The following is a 16,591-nucleotide window of genomic DNA, read 5'->3' as shown; positions in this document are numbered from 1 at the left end:
ATCTGGAACATATATTTGAGTCATTTCTCTGAAGCCATGAAGAAAATTTTCTTGCCTATTATTTAAAAATATTTTTTACATTTTGTTTATACTGTTTTTATTATAGTAATAATATCAACAGCATTTTAAAAACTAATCTTAACTAATTATTTTTCTGGTACATACAAAGCCTGGAGTTTTTCATCTTTACTATGAAACAAATTTTTTATATAATCATATACTCATTGAGGGAGTTTCATAATTGCCTTTTTTTTTTCCCCCACACCATGGACATGGAACTGTTTATAATTCCCAACACTAATCTCATGATCCGGTTCTGTACCTCTGTGTCTTTTGTTACAGATATCTCAGTAGACTCCAACTTACCATTTCGTATGCAGGTGCTTCCAGGTGCCCCTGGAAGGGAAACTCAAAGAGGACAAAGATTTTTTTTGCCTATTTTGCTCACCATCATATTCCTAGTCACTAAAAGAGCGCTTGGCAAATAGCAGAGACTCAAAAAATAATTATTGAATGAATGAACAAATGATTGTCTTCCCTGACAGGCTTGGTGTCCTTGTCACCCTGGAGTTAACAGCTTATTGCCCTAAAGCATCTGTTTTTGTATCTCTCTCCCCTACTTGTGATTACCCTTGCATATAAGTCTTTCTCCCCTCACCCCTAGAACTCTCCAGAAGTGTTTCTTAAGCACCTACTGTGTGTGTTCATCTCTTCTTATTCTTTACTACCAATGCATGGCTCTGAGGTGCAGGCATCCATCTCATAAAGAAGTGACATAGATGAAGGCTAAGTCAACTAGGTTTTCTTTAAAATATGAGAAAATTCTTTTAAAAGTAATTAGTGCCCATATATGTTTAAGAAAACTTACTGTGGTCCTTTGTGGCTTTATATATATAAAGCCTTAAAAAAATCTGAATATGCTTTATTTCAGAAGTTTAAGAAGATAATGCAGCTTCAACATTGTAAATGATAAGAATTTCATGTCTCGATTATTTAGCTCATGGTTAAGCGCTCAGCTGCTAACCATAAGGTTGGTGGTTTGAACCCACCAGCTGCTTCATGGGAGAAAGATGTGTCAGTCTGCTCTCATAAACATTACAGCTTTGGAAACCCTATGGGACAGTTCTACTTTGTCCTTATACGGTTGCTATGAGGTGGAATCGACTTTATAGCAACAGATTTTATTATTTAACTCTTTAGATGGAGTTACCACTTTTAAAAAGCCAAACCAACAAACGATATGCTTTGTTTGCTTTTTCTCTTCATTTTTTAAGGGGAAGCTAGTGCCGGAATAACAAACTAGGGAAGAAAATAGTACTCCTCAGCCAGAAGAAACATCAGAGTTTTCAAGGCTCTGTCTCTACCCAGAAGCAGAGTTTGGAAGGGTTGTCACTACAGTCAACTTGACTGTGCTCGTTCCTTGCACTTGAGATCGTTGTAAGAAACAGACATTCTTCACTCTTGCGTCTTCACTCCATCACACGGTGTTCTTTCTATGAGGCTCCATGAAGGGTGTTTTCCTTGCGTCTCAGAAAAAGGAAAAACTGTGCTTCTCCTGAACACCTGAATTACTCTTCTCACAAAGAGAATTTATTGTGTATTTCAGAGATTGTTCCCCTGGTTATGTATCAGTGACCAGAGAACACAAACCAACTTTGGGGCCTACATCCTAGAATTACTCTATGTTGTTATCTGTGCCTGTGAACCTTTCTTAATGCTGGTTTTTATTTCCTTATTCAGATTCTCTTGATCCCATCTTCCTCAACAATGTATGGCCTTTTTTGAGTTTCTATATAACTTGAAGGCCTCATTGGGTCCTTTATGGAAAGAAAATAGTCACGTAATATGCAAAATGTATTTTAGTTGGAAATAAAATGAACACCATTTCCCTTTTGCAAGTTTTTGTATAATAAAAAATTGGTGAAGCAAAGTGCAAACTTTCAAAGATAGCGTAGCACTAAAGTTTACCATATAGCTAACTGTTTAGACTCAATAGTCACGTCATTAAGTGCAATCAAAGGAGCTGTGCTCATTAAAAATTGGCAGAAAGACAAACACATGCTATTTAATAATCCTGAAACCTTCTCCCTGGGGGGGAAAAAAAACTTACATTTTTTACAGGTAATCAATGAGAAGTTTTTATATTGAAGACATCATTTTAAATAGCCCATGATTACCAGGTAAAATATATTTAAACTCTATAAAATAAAACAAAAAATCATCTATAATCTCACCCTCCCAAAATAGCACATACTGATAGTATGAAGTATTTTTTGCATGTATATGTAGATGCATATGTGTATAGCTTAAATAAGTGAGAAACAGTTTATGTATTTTGTGTACTGTATATGTTAGTTTCCCATTTATTTAAATTATAATGTGAGGTTCTTGAATTTGCCTTTTTTTTTAGCCTGTCCTTTTCTACTACATTTTCCCCCATAGTTTAAATATTGAAAATACTGTTTTTAATGGCTTATAATGGTCCATTTTCTGTCTGTGCTTTGACTCATTTACCCAGACCTTTCTTTTGAATATAAGAATGTTTCCTTCCCATATCTTTTGCAACTTTTTTGTAATTGATCACAGTAAGTTATTTAATGTACAGATGATTCATTTAAGGCTCCTTGGGAACAATAAAATAAATACCAAGTGCCAAGATATCTAACAGAAACAGGGACCGTTTACCAGGTGATCAGCAGTCAGAAATTAAATCAAGTCACACAAGGAAGAAACAAACAACCCAGGCACTTACTAATTTCAGTAGCAATGATTGTTATGTTGTGCCATACACTTAATTCTCTGTCAAGTGGTGTTGCCAGAGTTATCTTCCCATCATCTGCATTAATGTTGAATTGTCTCTCCAGGTCAGTATGCCGGTCGATGGAGAACCTACAAAACAGATATATTTGTAACCCCCATCAATGTTTATATCTATCCATTCCACAGCAGACCTTTAGGACTCCTTGGAAAGCCATAGTTGCAAAGTCAAATGAGGTAGGGAATGCAATGGCATTATAATTTGTAAAACAGAATGACTGAATGGGGCACAAGAAACTTAATAATTATTGTCCAAGGAGTAATTAGCTACAAATGCAACATGGAGGTCATAAACTGCCCTGTTTCAATAGGTAGCATCTTCAAAAACAAATGCTGATGAAGAGCTAATTGGACAATCCATCACTTTTACTGGACAGCTTATGATACTTAGCAGTAGCCACAAAACAGCATATAAAACAACGAACTCAAGCCCAAAGCAGGGTGGTGCTAGGCAGCATGCTATTCATAGCAGCTCAAGGAATAGATGTGTTTTGTTAAACTTACATTTGACTCAGCAACATTTATGAGTTCCTTGTTGTTGCTGTTGGGCTGTTTTGTTTTCATTTAAGTGAACTATATAATCAGATTCCCTGTTAGTCTCTGTCCACAGAAAGCAGCAGTTGATGATTCTCTAGTAAATGGTTTTTAAAAACTGGAATACATGTTTTAACAAACTTACAACACTAGATTCTACCAAATTACGAATTTTAAATGGATGAGTAATTAGTTCCTTTATTGAGAAAACTCTTTTAGATAAGTCAAAAAGCAAGATGTTTGGGATCTGGAGTCAATGGCTACTCAGTAATACTAAGTATTAGGATAATACAGAAAGTTTTTTCAACCACATTTATTAGTAGCCTTTTTACACACCAAGAGTTGTGTTTTGGCTATTGAAAGCTAAATCCAATAAAGTTGATGTCTTAAGGAGACAAGACATACTGAGAAAGGCTACTCCATAAATAAGCAGTGAAATAAACTAAGGATATGATGTATGCCCAAAGAAGGGCACGTGCAATCCCATTCCCGAAGGAAGGACTGATGAAAGCCTTGATGGCTGAGGTGACCTCCTAGGAAAGGCACACAAAATCTCTCTATCCATCGATACTCATTAACTCCAAATAGGAAACCTAGTCCATGGCTATTTGGTGCTAGCATATTTCCTTTTTTATACATGTTCTTTATAAACATTAATTATATAATCAAAAAATAAAAGACTATGTTATCATTAAAAAAGGAGACAAAAATAAATTGCCTATAATCTTCTGCCTGTAGTTTTATATTATTAATATTTTAGCAGATTTCATCTTAAACATTATGTATGTAAATATACATATGAATGTACATGTACCCATTTCTATCTATATCTACCTATGGAGATAGAGACAGAGCTAGAGCGAGAGCAATATTGTTTGATGCTCCTTCTTTTTAGCTATTTCATTTTCATTAGAAATGGTATGCACAGCCAGACCCAAAGACCCTAGGAAAAAGGCATCCCTGTTAAATCATCCTCACCAAAGACAAGCATCATTAAACAATTTGTAATAATATTAAAAATTAATCTTTATATTGACAATTGTTTATTACTAAACTCTTTGGGTGGAAGGGGTGGGGGAGTAGTAACATCAAATTATAATTCCTGATTTGTAATGACTTAGTTGCAAAGAAAACTTAGACATTTACTTGCATCTATACCCATGGAGAAACTCAGAAAGGAATTAAGAACCTAGAGGTGATATGCATTAACAATGCTCTCAACAAAATCCTAAGCATGATCAAATATTTATTGCAAAATATTTCAGTGTTTTGTATTATGAAAAGAAAACCAAAAGCCATTTTCCTAGGGAGAAATGATGGTTGATTAGACCAATGAGATTCCAAGTTCAACTGTAAAATAACTGAACAGATACATGTTTTGCCTCAGGTATTGTGTACACTCTGACTCTTAAAAATGCAAAGAAATGTCCAGAGGATTAATCATCACTTTCTGAATCATATTCATAAATAAACTTTGTAGGAAATTTTGGGTTTTAGTAATTTTATTATCTCACCACTGATATTTCACACATTCACACACCAACCAATTTCCCAGAAGCCACAATAAATGAGAGTCATTCTAATCACTGATATTTGTGAATCCCAAGTTGTAAACATGTACCATGGCTATTTGGTTACTGTCCGGTAATTGCCTAGAACTTCTGGCCTAGAAGAAACAATGAGAACGATGACAAGGATTTGGAGACAGGCATTAAAAAAAAAAAAAAAAAAAGAAAATGTTGTTGTGTATTTAATCTCTTACTCAAATCCATGTCACGCAGATCTCAAATTTGGAAAAAATTCTATCTCTCCCATTTACGTACTGCTGTTTCTGGGATAGTTAGAAAATTCACTGAGCCTCAATTTCTTCTCTGGTAAAATGTGAAGCATCTATATCCCAGGAGTAGTCATAATGTTTAAAAATAAAACATATATCAGTCTTTGGCACTTAGTAGGTGCTAAAGATATGTGCATTATTGTTGTTACTGATGTCACCATTGTTGTCTTTATCATCGTCTCCCATTAAATGAAGCTTCTACATGCTTTGCTATTTGAGGTATAGTGGAGAATGCCCCTTTCTTAATGATTTATAAATGGCAGAAAACTGAAAGAACATTTGGGGGTTATTTAACTTCCATAACTCTAAGAGAAGAAGGGATGTTTTTCTCATCTTTAAAAGTTCCAGTTCATGACAGACTTTATGGAGTGAGTCATAAGAATTTATAAAATACACTATAAATATAGTCCTTTAGTAAGATCAGAGGTAAGAATGTCATAATATTACAAGATTACACAATGGAAGGAACTTGATGGGTAAAAAAATGGTTTAGTTTAAAATTCAGCTTAAAGTCTAGCTCAGCTATTTTGAGAAACCCCTTGATGCCTCTGTAGAAATTTCACACATTTCATTGTCTTGTGTAGACTTTATAATCAAGTCTCCCCAAATGGCTAACCAGTCATAAAATTCTGACTCAACTTATAGTCAACAAGCATACGTTAAACACCAAATGTGTACCAAGCACTGTACTAGGTGCTTTGTCCTATTTTCATTCCTTCCTCACTTAGTTTCTTATAGAATGAATAAAAGAAGAAGAAAAATCTTAGAGACTACATTTGAAGTGACATAACTGGTAAATGGCAGAACTGGAATGAGTGCCTATTGATTGGCTCTATAGTCCATGCATAAACCAACCACAGGAAGGCTTCAACTTATCGATCCATAAAATGGGAATGGTAACACACCTGACTAATAGGATTTCTATGAGGATTGACTGAGATGATGTGTGGCATGTTTCACCAACAAGTACAGGTGCTGATCATTACTTGTCAGGCATTGTGCGAAGGGCCTCGAGTTGCAATATTGAAGGATTCTACAGACAAATATTGAATGATGTAGGAAGCACTAAAAGAAGATTGAAGAAATACACAGAGTCACTGTACCAAAAACAATTGGTCAATGTTCAACCATTTCAGGAGGTAGCATATGATCAAGAACCAATGGTAATGAAGGAAGAAGTCCAAACTGCATTGAAGGCATTGGTGAAAAACAAGGCTCCAGGAATTGAGGGAATGCCAACTGAGATGTTTCAACAAGTGGATGCAACATTGGAAGCGCTCACTCGTCTATGCCAAGAAATTTGGAAGATAGCTTCCTGGCCAATCGACTGGAAGAGATCCATATTTGTGTCCATTCCAAAGAAAGGTGATTCAACAGAATGCAGAAATTATCAAACAATATCATTAGTATCATACGTAAGTAAAATTTTACTGAAGATAATTCAAAAATTGTTGCAGCAGTACATTGACAGGGACCTGCCAGAAATTCAAGCTGGATTCAGAAAAGGACGTGGAACGAGGGATATCATTGCTGATGTCAGATAGATCTTGACTGAAAGCAAAGAATACCAGAAAGATGTTTACCTGTGTTTTATTGACTGTGCAAAGGCATTTGACTGTGTGGATCATAACAAATTACAGATCAAGCTGTGAAGAATCAGAATTCCAGAACAGTTAATTGTGTTCATGCAGAACCTGTACATAGACCAAAAGGCAGTTGTTTGAACAAAGCATAGGGATACCATGTGGTTTAAAATCAGGAAAGGCCTGTGTCAGGGTTGCATCCTTTCACCATATTTATTAATCCAAGAAGTTGAAATATATGAAGAGGAACGTGCCATCAGGATTGGAGGAAGACTCATTAACAACCTGCATTATGCAGATGACACAACCTTGCTTGCTGAAAAGTGAAGAGGACTTGAAGCACTTACTGATGAAGGTCAAAGAGCACAGCCATCTGTATGGATTATGCCTCAGCATAAAGAAAACACAAATCCTCACAACTGGACAAATAAGCAACATCATGATAAATGGAGAAAAGAATGAAGTTGTCAAGGATTTCATTTTTCTTGGATTCACAGTCAACGCCCATGGAAGTAGCAGTCAAAAAATCAAACTATGTATTGTATTCAGTAAATCTGCTGCAAAAGACCTCTTTCAAGTGTTAAAAAGCAAAGGGTTAAGGTGCGTCTGACTCAAGCCATGGTATTTTCAATTGCCTAATATGCATGTGAAATCTGGACAATGAATAAGGAAGACAAAAGGAGAATTGATGCCTTTGAATTATGATGTTGGTGAAGAATACTGAATATACCATGGAGTGCCAGAACGAACAAATTTGTCTTGGAAGAAGTACAGCCAGAATGCTCCTTAGAAGCGAGGATGGCGAGACTTCATCTCACATTCTTCGGACATGTTATCAGGAGGGACCAATCTCTGGAGAAGGACACCATGATTGGTATAGTACAGCGTCAGCAAAAGAGGAAGACCCTCAGTGAGATGGTTTGACACAGTGGCTACGACGATGGGCTCAAACATAGCAGTGATTTTGAGGATGGCACAGGAGTGGGCAATGTTTCTTCCTGTTGTACCTAGGGTCACTATGAGTCAGAACCGACTTGACAGCACCTAACAACAATATAGAGCACTGTCTCCAAGCTGAAGAGAAGACAGGCTGTACTTGGCTTGTAGCTCACTCACAATGAGTCTTCCACACTTAGCCCCAAGCTTTGCTGACCTTCTCATTCTTAAGAATGTCCTCTCCTACTATTCTCCAGTTAACCATTCCATTTGCCTGATCTTTTGTTCTGTAAGCATAAGGAGAGTACGTTCAGTTTATTTTTCATAACATTGCATGGATAGAGTTTTTCAATGCTGGTACTCAACAACTCTTTACTGGAGGGATGTACTAACATTTATTGAGCATGAATTATTATGTGTTAAACACCGTGCTAAGGAAATGACAGGAAAAGGAGTAGATGGTGCAGGAAAAAAAAAGAACAGTAAAGCATTAATTTAAGTACTACTATTTCTATTGGAAAGTACAATGCCTTCTAATTTATATTTTAAAAGTCCTAGAATTTGTATCTCTAGTATTGAAGACTCTAATTTCTTAAGAATATGCATGTATTGAATTTTCTGTTCATTTGCAGAATTACTTAGGGTGCGTTAGACAAGGGCCCTCATTTTGAGAATAGTATATACATTGAAGAGTCATCTTCCTACCACAATAAGAAGGAGCTTCTTAATAAGACAGTGGGAAGTGGCATGTGAGAAAATGGGCCCCTTGGGTCATGGAAGTATCAATTCTATTGACAGAAGTTTTGGAAATTGTGCCTTTTGAGTGTAATACATATGTTTGAGAAACTGCTTCATCCTAGATAACCAATATTCATAAAAGTACTATTTAAACTTTCTCATTTTTAAAAATCCAACAAATATCTAGGTTTGCTTGAATACTACTATTTCTCTGACCTACACTAATATTTCTCAGAAGTAAATGCTAAGGACTTCATCACTATACTTTGTAGAATTAAGGTTACAGATGTAAGAAAATTCTGACCTAGATGTTTAGCACCTGGTTTGGAAATGCTAATTTAACCTATAGCACTCTTTTTTACTCATTTCAGAGTAGGCTGGAGAGATCTAGAAGTGCACTTAAAAAGATATCATTGGTACAGTGGTTGAAAGCAGGTCAAAATGTCTAAATGGGCTATTAATGTATTGGAAAATAGCTTACTCTTCTGCATTGTTGCTACTGTTAATATTAAAAACAGAACCAAAAAAAAAAAAAAAAACTTTCATTACAATACTAGTCACAATAGCCAAAAGGTGGAAACAGCCTAAATGTCCATCAACAGATGAATGGATAAACAAAATCTGGTAGATACATACAATGGAACATTACTTCACCTTCAAGAGAAATGAAGCCCTGATGAATGCTGCAACATGGATGAGCCTTGAAAACATTATGCTGAGTTCAATAACTTAGTCACAAAAGGACAAATACTGTCTGATCCCACTTATATGAAATAGGCAAATATATAGGGAAGAAAGCTTAGTAGTGGTTCCAGGGGGGTGAAAAGAGAGTCATGGCTTAAGGGATACTGAGATTCTGTTAATGGTGGTAGAATCATTTGGAAAAGGATAATGGTAATGGTTGTACAACATGATAATCAACATCACTGAATTATACATGTAAAAACTGTAGAATTGGTAAATATTTTGATATATACATATACATATATACATATATACATATATATATATATATATATATATATATATATACCACAAATTAAAAAGTGAGCCAGACATACTTCCTTTTTTGCCTGTGAATAGACCTCCATTCACCATGCTCTGGGTCCTGCTCCCCTTTGTACCTGTTCTGTCCAATTTCAAGTCTTTGGTTTGGACCAACATTTTGGTGTTTAGCATACCAGTATTTGGTGTACCAAATGTAGCTTCCATGACTTTGACTCCTCCTAAGGACTTTCTTAGGAGACCTGGTGGCAGTGGTTAAGTGCTCAGCTGTTCACCAAAAGGCTGGTGGGTTACATGGGAGAAAGATGTGTCGGTCTGCTTCCATAAAGACTACAGCCTTGGAAACTCTATGGGCACTTCTACTCTGTCCTATAGGGTCACTATGAGTTGGAATCAACTTGATGACAACGTGAAGAACTTTAAGTCTTATTCTTATTTACCATACAGCTAGATGCCTCAGTAGATCACCCCAAACTTGATATGGATCCTGAGGCCCATCTGAAAGGCACTTCACCTAGAACCATCCCGCTCCCCAGCAAGCAGACTTCGTGAATACAAGATAGAGCTAATAAGCATTTGATAGATGCATGGAAACAGCAGTTGTCCATTTTTAATATGTTCTCTCCCTAAAATATGCAATATTATGTTTTCCTCTGCAACATTAAGTCAAATCTTATTGTCCTTTATCGAAAGCATGATTGTGTAATACAATATGTCAAACCAGAATATATATTAAAAAAAAAGCTTTGGTTGAAATGATTCCCATAAATATCTGAACATCAGATAAGGATGTCAATCTCCCTTTGTCAAGATGTAAAACAGAGGATTTATGTATTTTGTCTTATGAGTATAATAATGTTAGCTATCACTGTTCAGCCTACACAGCGTCTTTGTTTCTCACAGAATATAAACATTATTATGTTTTGTTCTCCAGAAAGGACAGAGGATTCACCAATCAGAAAAGAGCTGGTTTTAAACTGCAGAACAGGACTTCCCAATGTTTTTTTCCTTTCTCCATATTCTTATGCTATTTTTACCACCACAGAAAACTTAATTTTTTATTTTCCAATTCAACAATTATTGCATGTACAATGCAGTGATATTGATTATGTTCCTCATATTGTGTGTCCATTGACACTCTTTTTCCAAATCATTCCACCACCTTTAATGAAAACTCATTGCCTCCTAAGCCATGACTCCCCCTTCATAGATGACTCTTAAAAAAAATGTATATTTTATTGATACACACGGTTTGATAGTTTGATAGGTTTACCACACCAAACTGGTACTATTTCAGTCAAATCAACTTGCCACTTAGTGTTTTTGCATCTCAAAATATCTAGTAAATACATATTTACCTAATATAAATATAGTAAAAAACCTAAAGAGCAGGAACTAGAAGGGATTGCCTTGCTTTTCCAGGTCTCAAAGGTTTTCACCTTTGACAGGGTGCAGCCTTACCACTTTTCTGTGGCTCTCTATTAGTGTCTATTTGAGTTTTCCTTCTCTGACAGGTGTCCACCTTACACAGGTTCTGGCTTTCATAGGTTTTACTGTATATATTTATACCATGGACTGAGAGGAACGGTAGCAATGCATGGATTTTGGATCTAGAGGGTTAGCTGTGAAAATGTAGTCAAACTGATTTGCTAGTAGAGAAGTTCATCGTGCTTAACTGTGATAGACATGGAGATGTACCACTCAGACCCCCCTTCGAGTAAAGATACCTCAGCTGTGAAGAGTACAATCCGTAGATGGTCTACTGCTGTCCACTCCTTAGGCTTTGCCTCAGTTGCAGAGAGCAGAGGTTATTCAGAGGCTAAACAAGCATAAAGGCCCTACCGTTCTGGCATGATGTGGACTCCTCTGATAAGCAATACTCCCTCCACAGAGCGCCACTGAGTTTGGCCAGGGTTTTGCTGGGACTGCACTGCAGCTTGATTTCTCCTTCTGCTCAACCTGCTTCTGCCCCCTTCCATTTACAGGTGATGGTCCCTAACAAACACCTTGCACCTCAAAGTTTATCTCAGCATTTACTTCCAGAGAGCCCAACTGCCACACATATGTTTAATGAGAATAAGAATATGTGCCACTCACAGGGAGTCCCTGGGTGGTACAAACGGTTAACATGCTTGCCTGCTAACAGAAAGGTTGGAAGTTCAAGTCCACCCAGAGGTGCCTTGGAAGAAAGTCCTGGCGATCCACTTCGAAAAAGTCAGTCCTTGAAAACCCTACAGAGCACAGTTCTATTCTGACACTCATGGGGTCACCATGAATCAGAGTCAATTCAATGGACACTCTTATAAATCATATATCTCATTTACTCTTTGTTAGAAGAGTAAATGAGACATATGTGAAAGACACTGTACTAAAATACTAAATGTGCATGAAAAATGACCACAGAATATTTTCAGTATTAACTGTTGGTTACCTACTTTCATATTGGAGAATACATGCTAGAGTTTACTGACCATACTATAGCAAGTCTATTCTAAGGGAAATTCTATCACATGCCACCTTATGCTTCTAAATAAATAAAAACTGCTGAAATCAGGGCATTTACCAAGGCAATGACACGTGGAGACTGGGGTTTGCCTGAGACACTCACCAGCCTCAATTCCAAAAACCCTACATCATAGCCATCACTGAGGTCTGGGGAAGGGAAGGAGGCAGGTAGCAAAACAGAGTTCCATAATAAATCCATTCAAGAAAAATATAAATCCTCCACTTCAAGCAGGTAAGATCACAGTATATGTCAGGATGCCCTCCACAGTCTGTGTTGGTAGACCTGGGGCATTTCCTAAGAGCCACACTAAAGGAAGCCAGCTTCTTCAGGCAGATGTCAGTTTGAATGTGAGTTCAATGTGACATCATGAGGATTAAGGTTCCAAGGGCTCTAAGGTAAGCGTGTTGTTGTTGTGTGCTGTTGAGTTGACTCGACACATAGTGATCCCATGGGACAGCGTAGAACTGCCCCATAGGGTTCCCTACAGTATAGTCTTTATGGGAGCAGATTGCCAGGACTTTCTCCTGTAGAGAGGCTGGTGGGTTCGAACCATGGACCTTTCAGTTAGCAGCCAAATGCTTAACCATTGCACCATCAGGGCTCCTAAAGTAAGCTTAGGGATGTCAATTCCTATCACAGGTAGCTGAATTCTAACACAGACAGAGAATATCTTCAACTACTAAAGGTTTAAAAATTATTTTTCAAATCTTACCTTTAGGGAGTTTATGAGACAGAGTAAGATCCTGGAATAATGTGGGAGCCAACTATTCAAGTTACTGATGAAAATCCAAACTCCTATCAGCCTAGTGTAGGGGTCAGTGAGCTTTTTAATAAAGTAACTAGCATAGCAATGATTGTGAGGATGGCACAGGACTGGGCAGTGTTTCGTTCTGTTATACATAGGGTTGTTATGAGTCAGAACCAGCTCGACAGCACCTAAAAACAACAACAAATATTTTAAGCTTCACAGGTCACAACTACTCAACTCTGCAGTTGTAGGGCATAAACTAATGAGGGTGGCTGTGTTCCAATAAAACTTTATTTGCAAAACCAGGTGGCAGTCAGATTAGCCCCTAGGGCTGCAGTTTGCTGACCCCTGGCCTAGTGTAAAGGAGTCAAAGAATTCACTAAAATTATGAATCCTTCTTCTCCCGTTTCTAGGTTCTCTGGAAAGAAAAATGGGGTACCAAAGTTTATATAGTAATAACAACACACATACTCTATTAAGAACAAAATTATGTGACAGGTGCCATGTTCTCTGCATCAGTATCTAGAGCACAGACCAGCCCAGGGGCCTGAGTACCCTCCCTTACGTCAGCATTGCTTTTCTGTGCTCCAGATACTCAGTAGAGCAAAGCAAGATTCAAAGATCAAGTGCACTGCTTACACTCTTTTATTCCTAGAGATTCCAGTGCATCTTAGCAAATTAACTTACCTGTGTTGTCCTACAGCTAAAAAACTCAGACTTATCTAGCCACAAACTCTTTAGTCCCAACAGTGTTCCTTAGAGCACAGTTAGGGAGTACTGCCCTTGGAGAAAGGCAGTGAATCTATTTTTTTTTCAAATGTAACAGGTATAAATGTGCTTTATACATTATAAAAAATGTTTTGCTAAACGTTGTTTTTCAGACTTTATATGGAAAATTTATAGGAAGATACAATTTTGAGCCAATTGCAAGTGAAGATGCTATTTAGAGCCACATATAATGAAATAAACCCCTTAGTTATGAATCAGTTATTATATTTCACTGAACTCCAACTGCTTCTTTCTCACTGCTTAATTTCATTCTAGCTTTTGTCATTATGCCTAAAGAAACCATTTTAACATTTTCTCACATGCTCTTTGAGTATCAAAAATTCCATCTACAAGTTTTCAGCTTTTTGCCTCTAATTGCTCCACCGGTTGGGCTAACTGCTTTAATAAATAATATTATCTGAGTTCTGCTGAATTCTAACGTTCCTGCATCACGTATTATTTATTATTCCTCTAAGGAGGAAAAAAAGAGGATTCTTCTACCCCAAGCATCTCTTTACAGTCAGAGGGAAAGAGAGAGGATAAAAAATGAGAGAAAACCATAAACACACAGTCCAACCTCCAAATTAATACTCTGTTCAGTGTAGTGTGCGGTATTTCTCCCTTATCATCCTTGGATATCTATGTTGCTGCTATTGAGATTTCATTAGAAAGTCCCTTCCTAAACGGGACCCTAAAGCTCCATTATTTGGTTTTATTTATCATTTTTGGATAACATTTATTAAGGGCTACTTAGAAGAAATACAACCAGGATGCTCCTTAGAAGCAAGGATGGTGAGAATTTGGCTCCCTTGCTTTGGACACATAGGAGGAAAGACCAATCCCTACAAAAGGACATCAAGCTTAGAAAATGGGAGGGTTGGCGAAAACAAGGGAAACCCTAAATGAGATAGATTGACACAATAGCCACAACAATGGGCTCAAACATAACAATGATCATGAAAAAGTCACAGGACCAGGCAATATTTTTGTTCTGCGATAAATAAGGTACCCATGAGTCAGAGCTGACTTCACAGTAAATAACAATAACATTTAGATAAATGTGAGGGACTTGGGTTTCTCATAGCCTCCTGACTACAGAACGAGCTCCATAAGGCCAGAGGCTGTGTCTTTTCAACACTTTACACACTTCTCCCAGAAAAGTGTGGGTAAAAACCCATATTTGTTGGACATTTAAATAAATTAATTAAAATATAGACAAATAAATTAATTAAAATATAGACAAATAAATTAACATATGAATGCATGAACGAATGAAAGTGTATGTGAATAAACAAATGAATGGATGGCTTAATTAATTAAGTACTATTAGGAAGTAGCAGGTGAATAGTGAGTTCTTTTACACAATGGTTTAGAAGAATTGATACTTTCGAATAGGGAGACAACCATACTTTTATTTGCTCAAAAGTATATAGACATTATATGAACCGAGTTTTAAAACAGTAGGCCCTTATCAAAAAAGGGAGCCATTGGCAAGATGGAAGATGGAGTCAATCAGCACAAAGTCTGCCCTCCAAGTTAATCCCAGGTTCTCTACAGTGTGAAATATTTCCACTTTTGCAACACTGGATATCAGGACTGAAAGAAGGATTTTCAGGAAAAGAGCTCATTAATAGCCTGCCTAGTAACTGAGTTGAGTTATAAAAATGCTAGAATAAGGGTAAGAAAAAATAATGCCACATTCTTGTGTTGAGTGGGCGCACACATTCAAGAGAGGGATTAGGACAACAGAGCACTGTGTCCACTGTGCTCATGTGTCAACCTCCTATTCTGCCTGCTGAAGGGCCATCATTCCGTCTTTTAATTTAAGCAGCTCATGTAGTCTTACTCAAGGTGAATGCTCTGAAAGAAATAGGAAGCCGTCACATGCCATTGTAAAGCTACAGTGACACCAAATGTGCATTTGAATGGCATTCATTCAGAGGATACAATGGGCCAGGCCAAAAACTGACAATGGCAGGTTTACAAGAAAGCAGTGAATTATTTTTCTTAATATTCTGTGCTAGGAAATTTTACCTTACATATAAATAATTTGTCCCACATAACACCATTAAAGAGTGTCTTTTACAAACTACGAGCTCAGTAAACATTAGCGGCCATTCTCCTCCTTTCTCTTCTAAGATGCCGTAACCTAGTAGAGCATGCACAAACATAGTGGTCAACAGTCTGATTTCCAGAATATGAACAGACTTGGGTTTAAACCCTGGTTCCTGCTTTCACTTGCTGTATCAGCATGCACAAGAAACTCAACTTTTCAGAATCTCCACTCACTTCTCCATAAGAGTGTGATCATACTGCCTACCTCATGGTGTGCTTTGTGTGAATAAAGTGAAATAATATGTAACAGATACTTAGAATAAAGTCTGATGTATTAAATAAAAAGAACATCTTTTTCTCCTCCTATAATCGCAATTTGGTTCACACAAATAATATCAAACCCATACATAATGATGAGCGAGGAACAGAACATCCATACTCTAGTTTACTCCAGACTTGGTTCATAGTCTTTCTTTCCTCATCTGCATCTTGGATTGGCTAAGGCTATTTACAGAAGGAATAGCTTATTGTTTCAATTAAAATTGGCCCTGTTAAGCCATCCAAACTTGTAGAGGATCAATTGGAGTTACAGAATTTACAAGGAAACAAGGGTAATATGGCATAGAGAATATATTTTATTGTCAGAAAAACCTAGGTAAACACTGTATTTCCAGTCTGTACTGTTGGTGAATTACTGCTCAAGTTAGTCCTTTTATCCTCAGTTTCCTCATCTGTTAAATGGGGATGATAAGAATACATATTATCTCCTAAAAGTGTTAGCGAATGAAATGAGATTGTATATTTAGCACAACCCCTGGCCCATATTAAACAACTCACAAGGAACAATACTTCCAGCAGCAGCAGGGGTAAATTAGACTATTGCTGCTGTTGGTGTGTGTTGTTGAGTCATTTTGATTCATAGTGACCCCATATGACCGAGTAGAACCGCCCCATAGGATTTTCTTTGTTGCAATCTTTACAGAAGCAGATTGTCAGGTCTTTCTCCCACGGAGTTGCTGGATGGGTTTAAATCACCAACCTTTCAGTTAGCAGCTGAGTGCGTA

General features: G+C 37.1%; 1 protein-coding gene across 2 annotated transcripts in view; it reads right to left on the bottom strand.

Moving 5' to 3' along the window:
• The window catches only part of CDH8 (cadherin 8), a 392,145-nt gene that overhangs the window by 129,021 nt on the left and 246,533 nt on the right, over positions 1 to 16,591 (bottom strand). The window contains exon 8 of one of the 2 annotated variants that reach the window (XM_004371523.1): positions 2,753 to 2,889. In XM_004371523.1, coding sequence (XP_004371580.1) covers positions 2,753 to 2,889 — 137 coding nt within the window. Of the gene's footprint in view, positions 1 to 2,748; positions 2,890 to 16,591 lie in introns of both variants that reach the window. The other variant, XM_023726856.1, reaches the window with a different exon arrangement.

This window comes from Trichechus manatus, unplaced genomic scaffold (assembly GCF_000243295.1).
Source record: "Trichechus manatus latirostris isolate Lorelei unplaced genomic scaffold, TriManLat1.0 scaffold00014, whole genome shotgun sequence".
Classification (NCBI taxonomy): domain Eukaryota; kingdom Metazoa; phylum Chordata; class Mammalia; order Sirenia; family Trichechidae; genus Trichechus; species Trichechus manatus.
This window is presented reverse-complemented; position numbering and strand designations above follow the sequence as displayed.